Source organism: Chroicocephalus ridibundus, chromosome 14 (assembly GCF_963924245.1).
Source record: "Chroicocephalus ridibundus chromosome 14, bChrRid1.1, whole genome shotgun sequence".
NCBI lineage: Eukaryota > Metazoa > Chordata > Aves > Charadriiformes > Laridae > Chroicocephalus > Chroicocephalus ridibundus.
This window is the reverse complement of record NC_086297.1, coordinates 5015754-5041790: the sequence shown is the minus strand read 5'-3', so window position 1 is coordinate 5041790 and position 26037 is coordinate 5015754. Positions and strand designations below refer to the sequence as shown.

General features: G+C 42.9%; 1 protein-coding gene across 5 annotated transcripts in view; it reads left to right on the top strand.

The window, feature by feature from the left end:
• Positions 1–1308: 1308 nt before the first annotated feature.
• The window catches only part of CCDC57 (coiled-coil domain containing 57), a 42599-nt gene continuing 17870 nt past the window's right edge, over positions 1309–26037 (top strand). Inside the window, exons 1-9 of one of the 5 annotated variants that reach the window (XM_063351921.1) lie at positions 1309–2093; positions 2272–3369; positions 4931–5353; positions 7592–7694; positions 10018–10142; positions 11774–11974; positions 18623–18785; positions 22818–23004; positions 25817–25917. In XM_063351921.1, coding sequence (XP_063207991.1) covers positions 3359–3369; positions 4931–5353; positions 7592–7694; positions 10018–10142; positions 11774–11974; positions 18623–18785; positions 22818–23004; positions 25817–25917 — 1314 coding nt within the window. In that variant the 5' untranslated portion in view covers positions 1309–2093; positions 2272–3358. Of the gene's footprint in view, positions 3370–4930; positions 5354–7591; positions 7695–10017; positions 10143–11773; positions 11975–18622; positions 18786–22817; positions 23005–25816; positions 25918–26037 lie in introns of all 5 variants that reach the window. The other 4 variants (XM_063351920.1, XM_063351918.1, XM_063351919.1 and 1 more) reach the window with 4 other exon arrangements.

The following is a 26037-nucleotide window of genomic DNA, read 5'->3' as shown; positions in this document are numbered from 1 at the left end:
GAAAATCTGTCTCTCTCTTCTAAATTCCTGTTCATTTTTGCTAAGAAGGAAGAAACGTTTCCTTTCACTTCCATCTATGAAACCAGGACATTTTCTGCATTTATTTTAGGTGTATACAGGTTTCTACTTGATCCCAAAATCCGTGTTGTGTAGACTGTAATCTTTTTGACTCACCACTTAAGATTAAAATTTACCCATTTCAGACACTGTTGAATCAGTAGAAACCATCAGTTACTCATTTGGGGAACCAACACACATTTAACTACATGACCACGGATTGTCTGAAGGTACTTTGGAGAAGATGACAGCTAATTTGAAAAGGGGGGTTGAGAAAGGGTTGCAAAAGATCATGTGGTTGATAGGTTAGGCAATTCTGGGGCAAGACAAGGAAAAGGAGTGCGCCACCAGTCAGCATGGTATATGGATTTAGACATTCACCTGCTATGTGTTCATTCTGATGAATGCTTTGAGAGGTCCACTGCAGAGTATAAATTATGCTGGGACTTGCACTATAAGTTTTGTGTGCTCAGATTTGGAAAATCATTTGAGGCCATATTTCACTGTTGTATTTTAAAGCAGAGGTGATTCATAGAAATAAATGAACTGTATCCCTTTAGTAATTGTAGTATTCTGAAGTTATATGTCATATATGTAATATGTCTCTCTCTATGTATAAAACCCCCTGTTTTCTTTTCATGGCACAGGGTTAGGAAATACAGTTCTTTTCTGATGACCTAAGGACAGCTAACAAGAACTACTGATAATATTCTGTTTTCTTCGGTGTACTTCAGAGAGAATTCATGCAGCGTACAGGTTTCTGAAAGGTCTCTCACCTGGCAGAGCTGTTTGTATAACCTAGAAACACGAAGACGTGAGAGAGCATTGCAGGAAGTTTGCCTCATGACTTCCAGACAGGCAAGTCATCTAGAGTGACTAAGGGAAAACCGTGCATTCCGGCCGGTTCCTGTGTCACGTCTTCCCCACTCTCACGTAGGCAGCGTCGGCTGGTTTAGTTGGTAGATATATTTTTTAATAATTAAATGCCTTGGTAGCAGAACTTGCCTGTGCAGCATGACCTCGTGTTGCAGTTGGCTTGAGCTTGTTTTACAAGCTTTTTAAAGTTTTTTCACGCAAGGCAGTGGCAGTTAGGAGAGAATGGGAAGTTTGTTCCAGTTTGTGCCCGTTCCTGACAGCTGGACTTGAAATGGGCCAAGGCTTCCCTTCCTGATCTACATAGGGAGAAATCGCTTGATACTAAACCATATGACAAACAAAGTTCATAGGAAGACACGCGAGCAAAAAACCGAGGGTATCGAACGAGCGTTCGCTGTGTTTTGTGAGCCCGGGGGTCATTAACAGCCGGAGGCTGCGGTGTGTCAGTGGCGAGGATGGAACGCGGAAAATACGCGGAGGCGGAGGCGGTACCAGGCGCCTGGTAGCGAGCGCGGCCAGCGGCACCGAGCGGCACCGGCTGAGCGCAGAGGGGGAGGCGCGGGGACCGGCGACCCCCGGCAGGAAACGGGGGGCGGGGCCAGGGGCGAGGCCGCGCGTCGATTGGGCGGCGGCGGTGCCCGCCGCTAGGCCCGCCCGGGGCCGCGGTTCCCATGGAGACGGGCCCGCCCGTCGCGCCGCCCGTGAGACGCGGCCTGCGCCGGGAGCGGGAGGACGCGCCGGTTCGTGCCGGGCGGGGCCGCTCCGCGGGCGCCATCGGGAGGCATCAGCGGCCGCGCAGCGCTTTGACGCGGCAGCCGCGCGCCCTTCTCTCGCTGGGGATCCGCGGCCTTCCCGCGCCCTCCCCGCTGCCGGGTGCCCCGTGTCCTGCCTCTCGGTCCCGAGGGCGGCCTTCTGCCGCCGTGTGCTCCTCTCCGCGGCCTTCCTCTAAGGAGCTCGACCTCGGCAGCCTGCCTGCCGTCCGCTCTTCTGCCTGGAGCATCCGACCCTCTGGGTCCTCCATGGGACTTCTCGCCCCTCCGCCGGCGATCTGCCTCCTGCCTGCTGGCTGTTCCCCTGGCAGCGCTTTCTTTTGCTCCCACTAGATGATGTCTTTCTCTCCCTCTCTGCACTGAAGGTGTACAACCTTCTGGTCCTGCAAAGTACGTGAACCCTGGGTTGCCAGTAGCCTTCCCGTCCCCCATCCCTGTGGCTGCCCCTTCCTGTCATCCCTGGGGGTATTTGCTCTGGAGACTTGGTGTCAGCACCCCTCATGGTGTGTTGCCCTCGGTCTGTATTCCTGGACGCTCTCTAGAATATGTACCCATTTCTCAGTCCCAGGAGCAAACGTTTCTTCCCACCCTGCCTCGTCTTATGCAGTCCCTTCTGCCTCCTACACTTCTGTCTGTCCTGCGTAATGGCAGAGCCTGCCGTCAGGCTGTCATGTACCCCGCAGCATAGCCTGCCCCGTGCTTTGCCAGAGGGGAATCCCTGCTCAGTACCTGACATCCCAGCTTTCTCTGGTATGTTATTGGTTCTTATCCTGTCCCCCAGCTTCTGCTAAATTTTATCTATTCTGATCAGATTGTATAATGCACGATGTATATTTGCTGTTTTACATGTCTAACCTTACTTTTAAATAGCAAACCAGCTACTAGCAGTAAAGAAAGAGATAGCACCAAGTGACGTTAACTTGTATCACTGATTGTCATAATCTTTTTCTTGGAATGGTGGGGTTTTTTGGGTTTTGGGTTGTTGTTTTTTCAACAATGCTATGGCACAACATGAGTGTAGCTGTGGCCTATGCTGATTGCAGCGCATAGTGAAACAGCTGTGCTAATGCTCAGGTGGTCTTGGTTCTGTCTGTTACTGTTTCATCAAGGGAAATAGTTGTGGCTAGAGATAATTAACTGATGCTGGCTGTGTGGCATTTTCTTTGTCCTCTTTTCTGTAATTTTGAAAGGACAGGAAGCAATCCTGGCTTATTAGCTCTGCTGGTCTGTTATGTGCATCTTATTCTTTGTACAACAAGGAAGTGTTTTCAGGACAGCAAGGAAGAGAGAAGCAAGTACAGCTTCTTTATACTTTGAACAAAACTTTAAAGCTTTACATCCCTTTGACAAATAGGGGTTGTATGGAAGTCTGAAGGTTCTCAAGTGTTACTCTAAAATGTTCTTTAGCATCACCTTGTTCTCCTTATTTGGTTGAAAAGCGACTAGCTCAAACATGGCATCTAACTTCTTATTGTTGAAGTAGCGTTTTAGTAGCAACAGTTGTGAAGTCTCCACTGAATCAGATATGCCAGCCGCATTCAATGACGTGTGATTTACAGCCGAGCCATCGCGTCTCCTTGGTAAAGAGGCTGATGTGAGTCCCGCTAGGGCCTGACGTGTGGGAAGAGCAGCACCCTTCACTCTTCTCTTTCTGGATGTGCTTGAAGTAAGTGGTTGGATTGTAATGGGTATCTTTGGTTGGATTGTAATGGGTATCTTTGGTTGGATTGTAATGGGTATCTTTGGTTGGATTGTAATGGGTATCTTTGGTTGGATTGTAATGGGTATCTTTGCCGTTTAGGTTGTACGGGTAAGCTGTGCTCGTTGTAAGGTGTTGTCACTTACATGTATGCTGTTTCCTAAATCATCTCTTAATCTCATCGTATATAGGTTTACTATTCTTCTTTTGACTGTGAGACATCCAGGCAATTGGCACAATTTGTATTTAAAATTACACTGTTGTTACATTATGGTCCTTATTAAAACTAACTTGCAATTATAAATACTGCTACTATCAAAGGCAAAATGCTCCCTTCTCCCCTATTAAATTTCTAAGAAATACAGCTCTTTGTGATGGAAAGCAATATTTTAAAATTACAGGAAGGTTAGTTATACTGCTTTCTACATGGTAACATGATTTGAAGATTGCCAACAAGAAGCAGAATATGAGGAGAAAACATAATTTATTTGAATTGCCTTAGGGATAAATGTGAAATCTAGACTAGCAGAATTGAAAGACCACCAGATCATTGTGTCCTCTAGCAGTGTTTGTTACTCAGTGTACCTGGGAAGAGCAAGCTTGATTTTATTTTTCATTTTTTTTTAATGTTTGTCACATCCAAAGATCAGAGACTCATTTTTTGATCCTGGAGAGTTAGAATTGTCTAGTTTGTTGGGGGGGGGGGGGGGGGGAAGAAAAAGGTTGTTTAAACTGTGGCATCTTTTATCATAGAGATGTTGCGTTGTGTTTGCTGTTCTGGAAATCTCTCTTTCATTTAAAGAGATTAAAGAGCCGCTATTTGAAAGGCATGCTTGTCTGATTTGTTATCTGCATCCCTGTGCTTATCCAGATGGGATTATCTGTAACCACTGACACAGAATAATACTGTACAGTGAGAGAAGCTGTATTGGGGAAATCTCTGGAGAGATCTGAGCAGAAATTACCTTTTTTTTTTAAGAAAGAAACCATGGTGCTTAGAAAAAACGTTTTTTCTCCTACAGAGTTTATAATTAGATATGAGGCAAATATGGAGAATAAACAATAGGAAGTGATGGAAGTGAAGCAGATAAAGGGTTTTACTGGTAAAAACACAACTTCTGTGTTGTTTATTTGCTTTTTAGGTTTAAAGGTACAGTTAATATATTACTGAAATTCAGCTATTTCCTCATACCTGTTGGCCTTTCTGAAAAGTAGCTTCAAGGTGGATTTAACTTTAAACAGAACAGTAGCTTTGTAGTCCTGTGAGTAATTGTGGAAGAAGACTTACAGGAAGAAAAGGGCTTATTAGAAAGATGGGCACAAACTTTTTAGTGGGGCCTGTTGAGGTAGGACAAGAGGTAATAGTTTTAAACTAAAAGAGGGCAGCTTTAGACTGGATATAAGGAAGAAATTTTTTATGATGAGGATTTTAAAATTCACTGGTAATTAATTATCAGTGATGCAGTAGATTGGGAGTGACAACATAATTGATTTGTATTAGTTATCAGTCTTAACTGTCTTCTGCCAGCTCCTGTTTCAGATTTATAGAAGTATTACAAATGGAGAAAGAACTAAACGATCTCCTTCAGTGGAAAGAAAAAGAAGGGAAAGAGCTACATGCGTGCCAGTTCCCATGTCAAACGAAAATGCTGCAAGGTATCAAAAAGCAACTCCAGGACATGCATGAAAAATTTAACAGATTGAAAGAAGATTTTGTCTATAACCTAAGAATTTTAGAAGAGAGAGATAAAGAATTAGAACACTATGATTTCACAGTTGCTCATCTGAAAATATCCGTAGATGCTAAACAGGCGGAGATTAGTGATCTTAGAGTACACCTGGGTAAAGTGCAGCAAATGCTTGTCAAGGAGAGAAGAAAAAGACATGAACTTCATCATCACTATCGAAAACACATTGAAGAACAAAAATTTGAGCTGGAACGGTTCTGCAGGTGAGATGTGACTTCCTTAGCGTAGTATGCAGGAAAAGAGAAATTTAGTTTCTCGAAGACATATTTGGATTGGGATAAAGCAGTAACATCATTCATAGAGTAGAGAGCACTTTGAGCATGGAGATACAATTATCTATTCTGACAGAGGAACACCTAGAACTTGAACAGAGTGAGGACTAGCAGAGGTGACTTGGTCTATCTTTACACCTCCTTATCTTGGCTTACACAGTAACTTGTTTGATTTCTGGCAACGTGTTAGAGAAAGGATAGCATTAGGTGAGGATGCTCTTAAATGTACAGCATGTCCCTACACAATTTACAAGGGTGTATGTTGGGGAGACAATATGACTGGGTGGAGATGGTGTGATTATAAGGCAAAGGTAGTGTGGGGAACAGAAAAGGATTTTTCAGAAAGAAGTGCTTTTTAATTGGGCACTGAAACACCTCTGGGAAATAAGATGAATCTGAAAGTGTTGTGATATGTCTCCTGTATCAAGATGCACTTGTCGTCTGTGTATGTGAGGAGACAAATGGTAATGGTATCAACCATTGTCAATAATATTATCTAAGGTTACTAGACATTAGTTGCTATACCGTGCAGTTGTTGTGCTATATTGTGAGTTGGGTTTGTGCACACTTAAATACATTTTGTCCCACCCTCTCTGTTAGGCCTCTGTGAAGGAAAGAAGTTGGTTTGGGCATATCAAGTCACAGGACCAAGATTTATGACTAATACAACCAAGTAAAAGATGAAGATAGCTAAGCAATGCACTTGTTTAGTTTGGCCATTCTCACTAATTTTTATTATTCCATATAGACTTCTAAACCTTGGGGGGGGGGGGGTGTGGAATAAACACTTATTTCTTGAGACCTGTCTGCACATCATTCTTGTTTGATATAACTACTATCTTCAGATATAACAGTATCTTTGGGAGTATTCTCTGTTTGATGTGGTAACTGCTGTAAAGTGTTTTGGATCAAACTGCATTTATAATGTAGAGATGGCTGGATACATTTTAAATAACTTTAGTTATTAGAAACGATCCGGACACAGATCCGGAATTCCTTAAAAGTCACTAACTGACTGATGTTACTGTGGTTCTGGAGCATATGCAAATTCATTTAAAGCCAGTTCAGGAATTTTATATGGAGCGTATCCTTTGGGAATGAAAGGGGGAGTTTGTCTTACGCACAGCATTGCCTCTTTGCCAGGCTGAGCTGGGTACCGATGACTGAGCAGTACCTCTGCTGAGGCGTTAGTGCTGAGCAGTTATTCTCCTGATCTACCTTGCCCTGGGGAGTTGTGGGATGAACGAGGGAGGTGTAAAAGTGCCTGGACAGGCTGCACTGAGACGACACTTCTGTTTGTTAGACTTTATTTATGTGCAGAAGTGTTGGCTATAGGATTTGGATTAATTCAGATGGAAGTGTAAATTCTGAAGCAAAATCTAGCAGAATATGAAAGTGAATTTGCATATAGCTGTTTGTGACCATACAGTTCTAGCTTGCAGTTCTGTCTGTGGAGTTATTATATGATCGACCTTATCTAACTAAGTGCAGGGGTCATTCAGCTGCATAAAGAAACTGTAGTATAGAGTTGAAAGTAATCGGAAGGCTGCAGAACTGCACGCTATCAATTCAGATGTGTTTGGCCATGTAACAGGTAGCACCAAGCCTGTTGACTCTTGCAGGGATTACTCCAAAGCTTGAAAAGGCTCAGTGTGTCATTAGAGAATTTACTGGTCGTGGTAGCAGTATCAGCTCTTCGGATTTGTTGGAAATGCTGGCCTTACTGGTATTCTTCCACTGTATCTCAGAGAAACATTTTTTGTTGATAGCAAATAAAAATAGGGAGGGGGTGAGAGGAAAAGAGATAGAGCTGCTTCTATTTTTAAATGTATCTAAAAGCTCAGATTTCTGCTGGGCAGCCCTTGGGCAATTTCTTCTCATGTAACAGAAATTTTTGGGTGGAGGAAGAACTCTGTTGTACCTAAGTGGAAGGCTTGCGTTACTTTTCAGCAGATCCTCAATATTCCATATGCAACTAACTTCTGAAGTATAGTTTTGAGAAATGGCATATACTTTTATAATTGGTCTCTAACTGACTGACACTTTTATGGTAACTGTTTCTTTAGGAAACTACAGCATCTTGTATTTATAGTTACATGTGTATGCCTCATTAGGTCACCAGAGATGCTCTTTAATGTAAGTTTGGTTTATTTTTGTTTATGGCTCTAGGAACAGTCACATAGATCATCAGCATGAGGAGCATGTGAACCTGAAACATCACATGGAGAGAAAAACCCAAGAACTGGAAGGAGAGCTTGCCTGTCAGAAACAGGTATAAGAATATGGAGAAACGATGTTGTGTTGCTGTGGTGTCATCTATCAATCCTTTTTTCAATTTTTTTTGTTTATTTGTTTGAATGTTCTGGTTTAACATTGCTATAGTTGTATAAGCTGTTATTTTTTGCATCTTTTGCTTAAATTTATGAGATTTGTTATGACAGTTTAGAAAATTATGCAGTACTTGTGTAGTAGCTGTTTCTTTGCTTGTCTGGCAGCTGCCCCTTGTAAGGAACTGTTAAGAATGTATTTAGTAATCTGAGATTGTGTAAAATGATTTTATGTAGACAGCACACTGCTAAATTTGTTAACCTTGAAACTGCAGGAAAGGTCAGCGTCTCAAAAGCAGGAGCAGCCTTAGGCAAGATGGGTAAATGTACGTTGTTTATCGTACTCCTAATTGCAAGGCTTTTTTTTTTTCCTTTTCCTTTCTGCCTTTTATATTGCCATCATTTCATCATAAAAGGGTGATCTTACTAACAGTGAAATTTGACCTTCAACTGTGATACCTTAAGGGGGCATTATACCACCTCTAGATATATATTACAGACTTTAAAAACAAAGAAGATTTTGTTGTTCTTTGTATAAAAATGTATTTGATATTAAAATGACTTTTAATTATTTACATATTAATGTGTTTAATCATTAGAACTAGAATGGTTCATTTTGGGCCTGTCAACCAAACCAATATATAATATAAATGGAAGTGGTGAAAGAGATTGTTAGTACCCGACACCTGTCGATCCAAATCCCTCTGCCCCTAGTGTAGTAGTCCTGCTAAAATACCCCCTCTTCATCCAGGAGCCTTTTGCCCAAGGGCTTCCCAAAGACAGTTTATGAACCTGCCCAAAGGAGTATGAGCACTTCTCACTTGAACAATACCTGATAACTGGCTTGATTTAGACGTTATCTTTGTGTGTTGTGTGGTTAAATTGTAATGATAAAGCTGATAACTGCTGTTCCGCAAGCATAAGGGCACATCATGTAATACACGCTATTTCTCTTAATTTCTTTTTTTTCTCCTCCAGTGTAGCATCTCCATTGTTTACGACACAACTAAAAAAGCATATCTTAAATGCTTGCCATTGGGTCTCTTTGCAGTCATTCCCCTTAACCTAACACATGATATTGCATCGATTAGGCAAAATCCCTTGTGGCCTCATCCTCTTATTTTTCAAGTTTCAGTCACGATTTATCAATTGAACTCCTGGAAGTAATACATCATAAACCCTTTTTTTTAATACTTTATCAGTCTAAGCACCTGAATGGCCGCTCACTGCAACAGTTTAATTTCTGGAAAATCAATGGCTCCCTTATTAGTGGTATCCGTAGGTTCCTGCATCTTGAATGTTGACGCAACTGGAGTTTAGCTCCTGGTTTTGTTTTCCTGCCTTGTCTCAGGCCTTCTTTAGAAGACAGTCCTGTCGTAATGGACCTAAAACCACTCTGTGGTTTTGCCTGTAAAGACTGCATGACCAACTGCTGCTGACTCAGTATGAACAAAGAAACTGCATGAATACTTATTAAATATAAATGTGCACATATTGCTTATTCTGTGATATGCAGTATAACTCTGATAACTTCAGAAGAAACCTTTAATCTGTGCAATTTTCAGACTTGACCACTTGATTGGATATTTCTAATACTCTTTCAGTTTGTAATACTGCTTGCAGCTGCACCTCAATGTAATAGCTCTCAGTAGGCCTCGTATGCTAGACGCTATTACATCGTTTTCTTTCTTTACGAAACATATTGTCTATATTGAGTTATGTATTTATATATCTATTCTTTGCACCTGAATTGGTGGTGGAAGTGTTAAGCAAGGGAAGGAGAGGTCATCTGCAGTCATTTGCCCCTTGTATTAGTGAGACCAGCTGCAGGGGAAGCCAAGAAGTCAAAGAATAAAAAACTTTCTAAAAGGAACTTTAGGCAGAGATAGGAAGAGGTAGTGTGGAGAATTAATGTTAATGTAGGTAATAGGTATAGGAAGAGGATATAAAATGGATATTTAGCAATAATATGGGAGTAGAAATCTAAATAATAGCAGAGGTTATAGCTTATGGAGAAGGTGTTTTAATGTGTTTTGTTGATCTAATGTTTATACCATGCAAAATGTTACTTACAAATTAAAAAAAAAAAACACAAGCAAACAAAAGAACTATACCCTCCCAAAAAAAAATTTCACCGCACAACTTTTTGTACTGTTTTGTTTGTTTACGGAGCTGATGTGAACACCTCAACTGTATGGACCTCTCAAAAACTTAGGTTACATCAGGCTCTCATTAGAATTCTTAAGTCTTATTCTCCTCCTCTCTAAGGTGAAGCTGCTGACCAGAGAACTGGAGACTCTGAAAGAGACTGGAGTGCAAACAGCAGAAATGTTTGATTTGAGACTGGAGAAAGAAAACCAGTTCAACGATTTTGTTGCTGTGAAAGATGCTTGGTATTGTACAATTTTTATTAAAATTGAAATAAACTGGTTTTTTACAGACTCTACAACTCCACAACACTTTCAACTTACTCTTCGTCACTTACTCTTATTTTAGCAACAGCTTGGGATGGCGTAAGTCAATTAATTGATCTAGTAATATATATTGTTACAACAGAAAGAGGTAACCCTTTGTATGAAATATTTGCCGAGTTGCATGGATTCAGGTTAATTCTGCTATATTCTTTCTGAATGTAACTTGTCTCACTTTAAAAATAAAATGTTGTCTTAGAAGTTTTAATGGTTCAGTGGTTCCTTCTGCCTTTACTGCAAAAAGGAGTACCTCTTCCAAGCAGTAAGCATAATGGAAAAAAAACCTTAGTTCATCCCACTTCTAGAGCGTGTGAGTTATTTTGATCATATTTCACACGCTTGATTTGAATCCAGTATACAGAATCACAGAATGGTCGGGGTTGGAAGGGACCTCTGGGGATCATCCGGTCCAACGCCCTGCCAAAGCAGGGTCACCCAGAGCAGGTTGGACAGAAACACATCCAGGCGGGGTTTGAATATCTCCAGAGCAGGAGGCTCCACACCCGCTCTGGGCAGCCTGTGCCAGGGCTCTGGCACCCTCAAAGTAAAGAAGTTTTTCCTCACGGGAGTTTCCCGTGTTCCAGTTTGCGCCTGTCCTGTCGCTGGGCACCACTGAACAGAGTAGGTCCAGTTATGTTCAGTCACAACTTCATACTTTCTCAAGCAGCTGCAGACAGATTGTGAATATTGTGACAGAAAATAACTTGTTTAAACCAGGGTGTTTTTATCTTTTGTTTTGCTCATCACTGGTTCAAACTTAAGAAATAAGAGTTACTCATAGTTCAATTTCTGTTCCTTCTGTTTTATCCTTTATATCCAAAACTTTGGATATATTTTAAAAATTTATATGCAGGTCAATTTCAGAGGGTAAGAACAGAAAACGGCTGTTATTTGCATGTCTCCTTTTTTATTTACTGTTCTATTTCAGTTTTCTATAGGAACTATTCAGTGGTCTTTTCTTCTAACAACTCACTTCTGTCTTATTTTAAACCTAATCTCTATTTTTCTGTGGTTGCATGCTCAGGAAATTAATCTGTGCATGAAAACTGAATATTCAAGGAAGCATTTTTGCTCCGTGGATTCCTGCAGTCTCTTATTTGGGCCACCTGATCATAGCTGTCTTTCAGTTGTTCAATTACTGTGAAGAATATTTTCAGTATGGTAAAAGTGAGTGTTGAATGGAGTAGTTCACCTGTTAAAATAGCTTCCCTGTGAGTTTAAAAAAAACCTAACAAAACAATACAACTTATTTTTTAGGATCACCCTGATCCTATAATTAGGTGAAACACTCTCTGCAGGTATAAGAAGGATTCAGCTCTGGTCCTAAGTCCAATTAATTAGTGGCATTCTTAATTTGAAAAAAAGAACGCAAAAGACCTCCCTGCAACCTGTTCCACTGACAAGTGGACATTGACTTCTGGTTCCACTGTATCCGACTGATTCTGTGAGTTTGCTCGAACCAAATTGATAAGAAAGCAAATCAAGAGTACCAAAAAATAATGTGCCTGTGTTGCTTGAAACCTTACTTTATTCCATCTCTCTACATCTTCTAGGCATGAAGAACTAGCTCATGCTGCTAAGGAAAAGGATGCAATGCCAGCTTCAGTGGAAGACGCCCAAGTTAAACAATCTAAAAAGTTGAGGCAGCAGATTAGAGAACTGCAGATGAGACACAGAAGTCTGGAAACTGAGCTACGTAGAAGAGAATGGCATCACAGTGCTTGTTCAAGAGAGAAAGATGCTCTTATTAGAAAGTGAGTGACTTATCTTGTTTCATATGCTGTGATGAAAGAAATTCAGAACATCATACTTACCAGTTTTGTGCCCAACTTATTTATGTGAAAAGCTCACAGTAATTCATGGTTAAACAGTTACCATGACTAGAGTACTGTGTCCGCTTCTTATCCCCACAGTTGGAAAAAAGACATGGACGGACTGGAGAGGGCCACAAAGATGATCAAAGGGCTGGAGAACCTGCCCTGTGAAGAAAGACTGAAGGAGTTGGGCTTTCTCTCCCTGGAGAAGGCTTGGGGGGACCTCACTAACCGTACATAAAGGGTGGCTACAAAGAGGATGGAGGCACTCCCTTCCCAAGGAGCCACATGGAGAAGACAAGGGGCCATGGGTACAAGTTGCACTGGGAAAGGTTTCTTCTCAGTGTAAAAAAGATTATTTTTTTTACAGTGAGGATAAGCAGTCACAGGAATAATTGCCCCAGGGACATCACTAGAGGTTTTCAAGACACAATTGGACAGGGTACTAGACAATCTCATCTAGGCTCTCTTTCTCACAAAAGGTTGGACCAGATGATCTTTCTAACCCGGGCTGTTCTATGTATATTATTGCAACCAAATATGTTGCAAAATTTCTATATATGCATATAAACATTAGTTTTACGATTGACATAATCAAGAAGCATCTCCTCAAGGTCGAACAAGAAACTGAGGTCACATGAAAAAGAAAGTATCTGGGAACTTAGAGAAGGAACAACACACCAGAAGAAAAGATCTTCTTTCGTAGCCAGGCTGGAGAGGGACAGCTGCCAGGCCAAGGCGGCCGCTGGAAACTAAAGAATTGCTTAGGTGGCCTGCATTTTGTATGGCTGGAAATCGTTTACAATATGCATTTGGCTCATGAAAAAGTCCCTTTGAGCTCCTAATTAAAAAAAAAAAAGAAGTAATTTAACAGTTTTATATCCAAGATTGCATCCCATGTTTTGTTAATTGTCTTAAGCAAGTAGGACTAACATGGAACGGGGGTTATTCTTTTATGTAGACTTGAAGAAGAAATTGTATTGCAAAAAACGGGCCAAGATTCTCATCTGATTGAGACTTTTAGGGAGTCTGCCTCTCCAGAATTCAAAATTCTGTCAATGCATGGGCAGGAAGAGAAGTTGAGGGCACAGTTGGCCAAATTCCAGAAAGATGCAGAATGGTGAAGATGACTAAGACTTTGTCTACAGTGACATTTACAACCAATCTTAACAGTGCCCTGAAGTCTTGATAGCTTTGTGTTTTAAAAGCGTAGCCACATTTTGCCGAGGAGATCAGCTCCAGTGCAGGTAAGTCTGTGCTGGGGAAGGAAATCGCGGCAAAGAAACGGCCAGGGGCTCGTTTTTGAGGCTTTTAAAGCCAGGAAAAGGGACCAGCCCGAGCCGGTACCCGGCCCTTCTGGGAGGCGGGGGCAGCTGAGGAGCCGAGGGCGGAGCCACCACCCCCGGCGGCAGATTTAAACGAGGCGTAAACACGCTAACGGTCATTTGCCGAGGAGATCAGCTCCAGTGCAGGTAAGTCTGTGCTGGGGAAGGAAATCGCGGCAAAGAAACGGCCAGGGGCTCGTTTTTGAGGCTTTTAAAGCCAGGAAAAGGGACCAGCCCGAGCCGGTACCCGGCCCTTCTGGGAGGCGGGGGCAGCTGAGGAGCCGAGGGCGGAGCCACCACCCCCGGCGGCAGGTGTTAACGAGCAGAGGGTGGGACCACTCTCTCCCCTCATAAAAGAAACCCCTTGGGAGCACTGAGCAAGCGAGCTGCAAGTGGGCGTTCCCTGGGTGTGACCCGAGGTATCACCCAGGTGCACCACAACGAGAGTGTACTTCCTGGGCTGGAGAAGGGGGTGGCCAAGCAGGGTGTGACACACCAGTCCAATCACAGCGGTCTGCACAGCAGTTCGTGCAGGACAGAGCTGAAAGACTGCTAACCTGGCTAGGTAGTGATGGTAACTACTCGCAAGATGACTGTGGCGTCCATGAGCTCCACAACCACCAGGTCTGATGCCGCCTCTCAGACGGAGCTCTTGTGGGAACATGCTACCACACAGACATCGGGCTGTAGGGTATGCCCTGCTCTTACGCCAGTGTCGGATGGCAATGATGGGCATACCTGTAGGAGATGTGCTCAGGTAGAGGATCTTCTCCGAGTAGTCATGGAGCTCAGGGAGGAGGTAAGTAGGTTGAGGAGCATCAGGGAATGCGAGAGGGAGATAGATTCCTGGAGCAGAATCCTGCATCCCATGACAGAAACCCAGCAGGCAGATAGAACCCCTGCAACAGAGAGCTCCATATCCTCTCTCACCTCAACTGAAGGCGGTAACCTGGAGGACAGGGGGCAATGGCAGGAAGTTCCTGCGCGGCGCAACAGGCGCTGCACTCGAGACTGCCCGATGACTACCCCATCTTCCCAGGTGCCATTACTTAACAGGTACAGTGCTCTACAGAGGAACCTGGATGATGACGAGCACAATACTTCTCCTATTTCTCCTACCCTGGAGCCGTCAGCAAGGCCTAGTCAGACCTCCCCCTGCATCAAAACCTCTGCGGTAAAGAAGAAAAGACGGGTCCTTGTCATAGGTGACTCATTACTGAAGGGAACAGAAGGCCCAATATGCAGGCCGGACCCGGTACATAGGGAGGTCTGCTGCCTCCCTGGGGCCCGGGTCAAGGACGTGAAGAGGATGCTTCCTTCCCTGGTACGGCCCTCAGACTACTATCCGCTTTTGCTCTTTCAGGTAGGCAGCGACGAGGTAACGAGAAGAAGTCCAAGGGCAATGAAGAAAGATTTCAAGACCCTGGGACGGCTGGTCAAGGGATCGGGAGCGCAAGTTGTGTTCTCGTCTATTCCCCCAGTTGCGGGGAATGATGAGGGGCTAAATAGAAGGACCCAGCAGATCAATGCCTGGCTTCGAGCTTGGTGCTGCCAGCAGGACTTTGGGTTCTTTGATCATGGCCTGATCTACAAAACGCCTGGCCTGCTGGTAGCAGGCAGGAATACCTTGACCTCCAGGGGAAAAAGGGTTCTAGGACAAGAGTTATCGGGGCTCATTGAGAGGGCTTTAAACTAGATCTGAAGGGGGGTGGGGATGGTACTGGGCTTGCTGGTGAGGTGCCAGGGTGTAGTTGCTCAGCGCTCGTGGGCCAGTGTGCCAGTATTTCTGAAAGCCAGAAGGCACACCACATCTCAAGGGTCAAAACTACACACACAACTCCCTCTCTGAAATGCTTATACACCAATGCACGCAGCATGGGGAATAAGCAGGAAGAGCTGGAGGTCTGTGTGCGGTTGCGGGGCCATGATCTCATTGCAATTACTGAGACGTGGTGGGACAACTCGCATGACTGGAATGCTGTCATGGATGGCTATGTCCTTTTCAGGAAAGACAGACCAGCGAGGCGTGGTGGTGGAATTGCACTCTATGTGAGAGAGCATTTGGAATGCATCGAGCTCTCACTAGGGGCGGATGAAGAGCGGGTTGAGAGCTTATGGGTGAGGATTAAGGGACAGGCAAATATGAGGGACACTGTTGTGGGTGTTTATTACAGGCCACCTGATCAGGATGGGGAGACTGATGAGGCTTTCTACAGACAACTGAAGGTAGCCTCGCAAGCGCAGGCCCTGGTTCTCATGGGGGACTTCAATCACCCCGATATCTGCTGGGAAGACCACACAGCCAGGCATGCACAGTCCAGGAGGCTCCTCCAGTGCATTGATGACAACTTTTTGACACAGGTGGTACAGGAGCCAACAAGGAGAGGAGCACTCCTGGACCTGGTACTGACAAACACAGAGGGATTGGTGGAGGACATTAAGGTTGGGGGCACCCTAGGTTGTAGTGATCATGAAATGATTGAGTTCAGGATCATGGGTACTATCCACAAAACAACAACAAGAAGTAAAATTACAACCTTGGATTTCAGGAGGGCTAACTTCGACCTCTTTAAGAAACTGCTTGGAGAGATCCCGTGGGCTAGGGCTCTGGAAGGCAAAGGGGCTCAAGAAAGCTGGTTGATATTCAAAGACCACTTCCTCCAAGCTCAGGATCGGTGCATCCCTAAGAGAAAGAAATCGGCCAAGGGACGCAGGAGACCTGCATGGTTGAGCAGGGAGCTTCAGAAAAAGCTCAAGTGGAAGAAGGAAGTTTATAATAAGTGGAAGAAGGGACTGACCCCTTGGGAGGATTACAAGAATGCCACCAGAGCGTGCAGGGATGAAACAAGGAAAGCCAAGGCCGCCTTGGAATTAGACCTGGCTAGGGACATCAAGCAAAACAAAAAGAGCTTCTACAAGTATATTGGAAGCAAAAGGAAGACCAGGGAAGTTGTAGGCCCACTGCTGAATGAGGCAGGAGTCATGGTGACGGAGGATGTGGAGAAGGCAGAGTTACTGAATGCCTTCTTTGCTTCGGTCTTTTCTGCTCGGCCCAGCCCTCAGGAGTCCCAGGCATTGAATAAAGTAACAGGGAAAGAAGACGACTTCCCTTGGGTTGAGGAGGAGCGAGTGAGGGACCAATTAGATCATCTAGATATTCACAAGTCCATGGGCCCTGATGGGATGCACCCGAGAGTGCTGAGGGAGCTGGCGGAAGTCATTGCTGGGCCGCTCTCCATCATCTTTGAAAAGTCCTGGAGAACAGGCGAGGTGCCTGCGGACTGGAGGAAAGCCAATGTCACTCCAGTCTTCAAGAAAGGCAAGAAGGAGGAGCCGGGGAACTACAGGCCGGTCAGCCTCACCTCCATCCCTGGAAAGATGATGGAACAGCTCGTTCTGGGTGTCATCTCAAGGCGCGTGGAGGAAAGGAAAGCTATCAGAAGTACTCAGCATGGATTCACCAGGGGGAAATCATGTCTGACTAACCTGATAGCCTTCTACGATGGCATGACTAGATGGATAGATGAGGGGAGGGCGGTAGATGTGGTCTACCTTGACTTAAGCAAGGCGTTTGACACGGTCTCCCACAGCATCCTCATAGGGAAGCTTAGGAAGTGTGGGTTAGATGAATGGACAGTGGGGTGGATAGAAAACTGGTTGAAAGATAGAGCTCAGAGGGTTGTGATTAGGGGCACAGAGTCCAGTTGGAGACCAGTGACGAGTGGTGTTCCCCAGGGGTCAGTACTGGGTCCAGTCCTGTTCAACATATTCATCAATGACCTGGATGAGGGGATAGAGTGCACCCTCAGCAAGTTTGCTGATGACACCAAGCTGGGTGGGGTGGCTGACACACCGGAAGGCTGTGCCGCCATACAGAGAGACCTGGACAGGTTGGAGATCTGGGCAGAGAGAAACCTTATGAAGTTCAACAAGGGCAAGTGTAGGGTGCTGCACCTGGGGAGGAACAACCCCATGCACCAGTACAGGTTGGGTGCTGACCTGCTGGAGAGCAGCTCTGTGGAAAGAGACCTGGGAGTCCTGGTGGACAACAGGATGACCATGAGTCAGCAATGTGCCCTTGTGGCCAAGAAGGCCAATGGCATCCTGGGGTGCATCAAGAAGAGTGTGGCCAGCAGGTCAAGGGAGGTCATCCTCCCCCTCTACTCTGCCTTGGTGAGGCCGCACCTGGAGTACTGTGTCCAGTTCTGGGCTCCCCGGTTCAAGAGGGACAGGGAACTGCTGGAAAGGGTGCAGCGGAGGGCTACGAGGATGATTAGGGGACTGGAACACCTCTCTTATGAGGAAAGGCTGAGGGATTTGGGTCTCTTCAGTCTGGAAAAAAGACGTCTGAGGGGTGACCTTATCAACGCTTATAAATACTTAAAGGGTGGGTGTCAGGACGATGGGGCGAGGCTCTTTTCAGTGGTGCCCGGGGACAGGACAAGAGGCAATGGGCACAAACTGGAACATAGGAAGTTCCACCTAAACATGAGGAGGAACTTCTTTACCCTGAGGGTGGCAGAGCACTGGAACAGGCTGCCCAGAGAGGTGGTGGAGTCTCCATCTCTGGAGACATTCAAAACCCACCTGGACGTGTTCCTGTGTAACCTGCTCTAGGTGACCCTGCTCTGGCAGGGGGGTTGGACTAGATGATCTCCAGAGGTCCCTTCCAACCCTATGATTCTATGATTCTATGATTCTATGATTCTATGACATTTGAACCTGTCTTGAAGCCCTTGAATTCTGAATATGAGGTTTGTATCATTTTGTGCACCTCCTGTCTCTTCTCTTTGTGTGTTTTCAATGTATGTATATGCAGCAGCCTTTGATCTTGGGAATTTTACCCTGACAATCCAACAACTTTGATTCCTAGTTATTTTGTATCCCATTTCCATTATTGGCAAATGGGAAACATGCTGTGGATGGTATTGCCAAGAGCAATATCGGTGTTGAAGAGCAGTTTATGCCACTTGAGCTGAGGTGACCTCCAAAGTTGATTCTAAATACCCATACAGATGGACCCTAGGAGACTGCTGAGCCCTAAGCAATTAAAATGCTTTTGTCCAGTAAAATACTTAGAGTGGAATAGAATAAAATAGTTAATTTGGAAAACAGAACAAGAAAAGGAGATGAGAACAGCAAACAAGGCTGAAATTAAAAAAAAACAAAACAAACTGAAACAAAAAAAACCACGGAAAACAAACACAAAACATCCTCAGTATTTTTGCTGCTGAAATCAACAGCTTTGCTCTGTGTATCATAGGTACAAGCAACAACTGGCTCTGGCAGCTGAGCGAGAATGGATTCTGGAACGGAGTGAAATGCAAGCAGAACAGGACTGGCAGCAGCTCTGTGAGAATGCTGAACGTAATCGGTATCAGAAATCACAGGATCTAACACAAAGCCTGTCTTCAGCAAGAGAGCAAGTGAGAATTTCAAATTAACGTTGTTTAGGAACCATCTGTTACATAGAGAGCTACAGAGATTTTCCATCATGGTGTTTCTCAGGGGAGGCGTGACTTCAGTCTTCTTTCAAAAACCTGTACAATAGTAGTTCTGTATTGTGCACGGAAGTTTATCAAATATATTTGATCAGAGACTAGATTAATTTCCATGGGCAGTCTCTAGTAGCAGTCTTTTCTCCTTTGTAATGATGTCAAGTCAGTCTGAGAGATTCCACTGCTTTGCTCTTGGCATTGTAGCAGCAGAAGAAAAATCCATCTTAGAGCAGCCCCAGGCCAAAAGGAGTTTCAGATCACAGTACAGCTTGAATTCTAACAAGGGAACAATGTTAGTCCTGGAAAATTCAGAGTATTTTTGTAGGGAAAACAAACAACCCCAAACTATCTTGTGAAGTGTACAAGCTTCTGTTTCTGAAAAATTAAATACATGTGTATTGTTTAGAGCTATTACGCAGTGGGCTCACAATAAATCTCAGTGACTAGTTGCCTGGTAAAGTCATTGGTACAGACAAAACACTTGTTTACGGAGTTTAGAATGCAGGCATTTACTCTGGTGTTTTATTTTACCATTATCTTACCAAAACGATTCATAGGCATCAATAGGTGTAGCATAGGAACACGTGAGAGATGAATTAGCATTGTCCATTTCACAAACGGAAGACGAGTCATTGAAGCCAAATTATTTTTCTGTGAAGGCAGTTTTTGACAGAGCCAAATGCTTCAAGTCCCTGTCCTGTGATTTAAAATATCTTTTTATTTTATTTCCTTCTTTTCTTTTTTCTTTTCTTTTTTCTTGTTTTTTAATCTCTACACCCTTTGTCCTTGAGATACTGTTGTCCTCTGCTTTCGCTCCCTTCTCTCCCTCCGAGGTTGAAGCCGATCCACAGAAAACAAACTACGAGTTGCACGAAGTGAAGGCTGTTCTTTCTGCTTTGACGGCTGAGAGAGAACAGACAACGCGAGCATCATTTAATCACAGTATTTTACCTGAAGGGGAGAAACGGGTTAGACAACACTTAATGTCTTGACTTGGATGAATTCATTCTGAGATGACAGCTTTATGGGGCTTGTTTCCACTGGACTTCTCGTAAGCAGATCATCTGATTCATATGTTTAATTCAAAATATAGACACATCTAGCCTGGAATACCCGTAGATTGGGTGTCACAGGCGTCATTACAGCTCTGATCCATTACTCACTAGCAAAATGAGCAAGCTGGATGTAGACAGTTGCTCCAAAACGGGACAAGGTACTGTACCACTATGGCACATCATAATGGGAAGAATTAATTTCTGGAATGTTCCTGAGGCTCTGTTTTAGCTGCAGGTCAGGGTAAAATTTTTAAGGCAATGCTTCAAGATATGAATTTGCTAGCTGTTTAAAATAATGTATTTTATTTTAGAATCACAGACTAGTTATTATTTCATTGCTACTTATTAAAATACATCTTTTTTAAAAGCCATTCAAAATTGCAAACGTAACGCTGGTTGGAAGCCATGAAGGATAATGCATTGTGAGTAGAAAATTGTCTTTTGTAAAAGAATGAAAGTAAAGAGTGTGCTGCAGCGCGCTCTACTGGGCAGCTGCGGGTGGTCGGCAGGGAGCCGGTAGGAGAGGTACCAGAGCTTGCTGCTAAGAAAAAGCAGTGTTAAGCGAGCCTGGTCGTTTCTGAATGCAGAAAGGGTTGTATTCAGAAAGAGACTTCCTGAAAACAATTTTTGTAATGGATTGACAAAAGTAGACTGCTAGCAAAAGCTTACTATGGAGCAAGTTGTTGTTCCAGTTTCATTTCAAACTGGACTGATTTGCAAACTGATCGTTCAAAGACCAAGAGAGTCAGGGTTGGGGCGCAATCTTCTTTTACTGTTCACATTCACTCTTGTCGTCCACTGTAACTGACTTACTATTGTTGGCAAGACTTCGTTTTTGTCGTCACGCGTTTCTTTCTGTTGCTAATATATTCTGTCTCTGTTTTGCACTTTTGGCTTGTAGGATAAGCAGTGCCCATCTCAGCAAAACTGCTTTTGTCTCTGCTTTGTGTGAAGGGACACTGTTTAAAAACAAATAAGAAAAAAGAAATCTGTTATACTGGACTACAACCTTTTCTCATAATTTTTCTATACAAAATGAATTTTGAACAAACAGGAGGGGGAGAAGTGATTAAAAGTTTAAAATTGATAACATTTGTGTCAATGAGTCATCTTGAAGAAGGAATTGTATGTTGGCTAGCCTCTGGTTCAGACAACTGAGGCAAGAAAGATTAAAGTTTAAATACACCCTATCTTCAGCACGCAGGTCCTTTCTTCAGATTGGTCTGAGAGCCCATGAGGGTGTTAGAAATATTGCAGTAGTCATTCTTGGCCTTTAATTAAGCAACAGAGATGTGAAACACACCAGCCTGGAAAATCTTGCTTGTAACTGATTCTGAGTATGGCTTAGGTCATGTCTGCCTAACTCAAGTGTGCTAATAATACCATACAAGTGCACAGAGAAGAAAAGATTGCTTACAATAAGTCTGGATGATTATGTAGTCTTCTGTCTAGATCCTTTTCCACTAGCAAAAATCTGGAACGGTTGTATTTCTGGTTCAAACTGTGATAGTTCGTGTGTATGTTGCAGGTCGAGACGAACTTCTGGGCCCCAAATTTCAGAACACACCTGGGTGGTGCGTGCCTGGTGCTGGTGCCTTTTCCTTCATACCCTTACAATCTCCCTTTCCCGTCTCCTCACCTTAACAGCCTTGGAGAGATTGTAAAAGCAGAATGGAGATTATCCTCGTCTTCTGCATGCCCTGTGCTGTTAGGGCAGAAAGAGCTACAGGAGGGAGAGGCTGTAGGGCAGCTGTTGTCTTTGTGACAGGGAATTTTAACCTGAAGGCCATTAGCCTTCCAGATCACACTCACGGAACAGACCTATGACTGATTTTCCTAAACATACGTTGCTGACTATTGTCAAGAGTTGGATTCTGGAGCTAGCAACCTTTGGTGTAACAGAGTAAAGCAATTCTTAAAGTCAGTGATCCAGAACGTTTCACATTCTGGTCCTGATTAGGCCATCACCTGATTCACACAGGACTAGATTTCCAAACTAAATCTCTAAGATAATCTTTAAGGCTGTGTGCAGCCCATAAAGCAAATGCTGAGCAATTCCCCTCCAAAAATTTAAGAAATAGAATGATTTTGGGATGTTTTACTCTATAAGCAAGCTGCTCGTATTTCACTAATATAAATTAGGTTTTTTATGGTAGTTAAAGCCACTTTGGCAGCCTGGGTTTTGTCAGCCTCTTCAGTTCTGGAATTCTGTAAGAATGACGTTTGCTCATCAATTCATACTTCAACCAAGTATAATTCCAAAAGTCAGATTTCAAGGCCTTTGTGAAGGCAGAGCTTCAATCATTATCTGACAAATGTTCCTTTTACATTGTTTGCTGTTAGCTTATCTGGAACTAATGCGCAGAAGGAAGACATTACTACTTATTTTAGAACTTAAGTGCTTAGAGGTTTTGTAGATGTTGTCCTTGTCCAGGTTATCTAGATGTAATCCATACACTCCTTCCCCTTTTCCAGTTTAGCAGAGGATGTCCAGCCTCTTTATGTTCTTGTGAACAAATGATCTCCAATGACGCTTTCAAGAATTTGGCAGGTCAGAAAGGGGACTGCTGTTGAGCCAGTGAGTTCTTTAAGGAGGTGGGTTACCCATGCGTGGAAGAGATAGAGGTCGCACACTTCAAAGAACAACAGTGATAAGACAGAGCCACCTCTGTGGCTGTTCTCTTCCCCATCTGTGCCTGCTCCCCCATCTCAGGTTCTCATCATGGCACTTTTTTTCCTGGCAAATCTCCAGAATAACCAGATCTTTCTTTTCTTCCTATAGTTCTTTTCTCGCAAGCCTGTTAATGGATTGAAAGTATTAGGATCTCTGTGCGTGGTGTTGTGGAGAGAATATGTGTTGCTCATTAATGAAGAGGTGTTATTGTGTTGTACTTTTATTTTACAGATATTTGAGTATGATGATAAAAGTTCTCTGAGCAAAGATATTCCTACCTTGGAAATAAAAAAGCTGCAGGAGCAGAATGCCAGCCTTCGGGCTGCTGTGGCACAAATGAGGAAAGAAATGGAGAGTCTTGATGAGCAGATGTTGTCTTCTCTTCCTCTGACAGAAAACAGACAGCTTGCAGAGCAAGGTGACAACTTTCACCACAGAACTATAAATTCAGTTAAGGAAGCGTAGCGGTCGCTGTCATGACCTATGAGGGCTACGCAACCCACAGGTGTGTAAAGATCATGACCGTGGGGTTCTCAGGATTCCACAATACACAAGCACACAGAGGTCTGAAATTCTGAGAATTTCTTTATTACAAATTACTACAAAACTATTATTAACAAAAGCAAATCATAGAATCATAGAATCTTCATGGTTGGAAAGGACCGACCGTTGAGATCGTCGAGTCCAACCATACATATACAGTATAAGTCACTACAAAATTACCACTAGGAAAGCAAATGTATATATATTGCAAGAGTAAAGCAAATATATGTATATTACAAGTTATTACAGAATTCCAACTAGCGAAGCAAGTCTATAGAATCATAGAATGGTTCGGGTTGGAAGGGACCTTTAAAGATCATCTAGTCCAACCCCCCTGCCACGGGCGGGGACACTTTCCACTAGACCAGGTTACTCAAGGCTCCATCCAACCTGGCCTTGAACACTTCGAGGGATGGGACATCCACAACTTTGCAGGGCAACATGTTGCAGTGTCCAGCCACCCTCATCATAAAAAATTGCTTCATAGGAGAAGGAGTCTAGCCTTCTGATAAGTTTCATGGACCCCACCTTTAACAGGTTCATGTCTTTCTTACAAACCTTTATCTGTGCACGCGCCTACAATTATATGAAGCGTTACTGGTAAGACACTCACCAAACTGCTCGCAGAAATGGGACTAATCGACAATGAGAAAAAAGTCTCACTTCAAAGATGATCCAGATGACTGAGTCTGCAGTCAGCCAGGTGTCTCCAGGGGGGTCTGGTCTGTCCCTGAGATCATGTGCAGGGAAGATCTTGCAGAGGCTCATTTTGAGCAGGTAGTGAGTTACTTTTTATACCTTTTTGGTGTAGATACGTAAGTGGGCATAGGGCATCAGTTCCAGGTATAATTGTTGCTGACTCCTGTTTTCCTGGAAAGTCAGTTTGATATCACAGTTTCTTTGTCGTGCACCCATCAGGCTTTCTTTGGCCTGTCTACTACGTCTGAGCACTAAGGAGATACCCTTCTTTGTTAGTATGTTGACCTGATGGCCTTTCCTCCATCAGGAAGCTAAAAATTTAAAAACACCTCAATATTAAATATATATAATACTTTCAAATGCACTCCTTTACCAGATATTGTCACACATTAGTTGGGTGATTTTTAGCATCTCTTAGAAACGTCTCCATATCTCATGTCTGTCTTATTAATTTTTTTTCATTATCCTTCATGGGAAAGTCAAAGCTGATAACATTAAAAAAAACCAAACAAACAACTGCAGAAGGTACGTCCATTACAACTAGATACATTTTATAGTACATTTATGAAAATTTGCTAGGTTTGGTTTTGATCAAACACTCTTGTGACTTTTAGACGTCTGTAGAAAAGAGGAAAGGGAATTAACTGTAACTTGGTGATGGAATAACCAGGCCCGATTTGGTTTAGTTTAAAAAAAAATAGGCAAGGTGTAACTTTTTCAAGGACGTCTTTTACTTCTGGGGAATAAGTAGCCCTGTGTTTAGCACCTTTTACCAGTTATATAAATGTAGGTAGATAGCTGCTTTATACATCTCTGTGCCTCATCTATGTAAACATTTAATTTCTAATTGCTTCACGCTATTCCAGAGACACCATGCATTGTTTTCTGTATTTCAGAAAAAATAAGATGGGTTGATGAAAGGTGTTTTGTTGTATCAACTGTTTTGCTGTCGTTATGCTTCTCTCTTTTAATTTTGCAGTGAGACTGGATCTGTGTGTTTCCAGTTTGCAGAAATGGTTTTAAATTGTCATTTGTACAGTAGCATGAAATCATGAGCTAATTAAGCGTGCAGGTATTTTTAAAGAATATAAGCATATTCTAGCTTTGTTAATAATGAGACATTAATAACCAATTAAAGTAAAACCTCTGGTAATTTTAAATAAAAACCAAATTCAAGCATAGTTTTTTGTCACAGGCAGCTAAAGTTAGTCCGCTGTTTTTTGAAGATGTTGTAGCCCAATATGTATGGGGTTAGCAGTGTTCAAGAGAAGCAATAATCTTGGTCAGCTGCTAAATGTAAGTTTTCAGAAATGTATTCTCCATTTTCTTTACAGATGAAATACTTTATTCAACTGAAATAATCTTTCTTATATCCCTTTTAAAAATGTATAGAGATTATATTCTATCACTAAAAGAGATGATAATGTTAAAATTTGAATTTTTAAGACAATGGGAGCGTAACTTGAAGGGGCACTTCTGGTTTCCAGAGTCAGCTATTCTTTCCCCTGACTTGTCCATATACATGAATATGTTCAGACTCTACATTTTTATTGGAACTAAAAGAAGAATTTTGGGGGATTAACTTCCATTTATTGGTGGATTTTCAACTGTGATTGAATGACGCTAGTGTGTCTTAATTATTCCTCTTATATTCAATATTGCTAGTTTCCCAAGAATGATTAAATACTGCAGTATTGAAAGAAATAAAACCTTCTCTGTGCTCTTTACCCACAAGTTGACCTTTCTAATTGTGTCATCTCTAGTCACTTCTGTATTTTGTAGCTGGCTGATGTCTGTGTACTGTGAGACTCTACTATTTTTTATATTTCTTCAGCTCTGTTTACAATATATCTACTGAAGATATACTGTTTACAATATATCTATACATGTATATTAATGAGACAAAGTTCTGAAGCGGCTGTTGCTATGAAAGCCTAAAGTCTGTGTAAATACGTATACATTCATATTATACTCCTCTTCTCTTTTAGGTTCATTGTGCACAAACAGGATTTCATCTGGGACCACTTTAAGCAATATCAAAGTCAGCTCAGCTAACTTGGATTATGTAGTAAACCCAGACACAGAAAAGGTAGGAAGAGGTTTAAACTACCTAAAATATCCGTATTGCACGTGTGTGTGTAATAAAATACACAGCATATTCTTTTTGTTTGAATAAATATTAAAAACTGAAGCAATATACACTTATGTG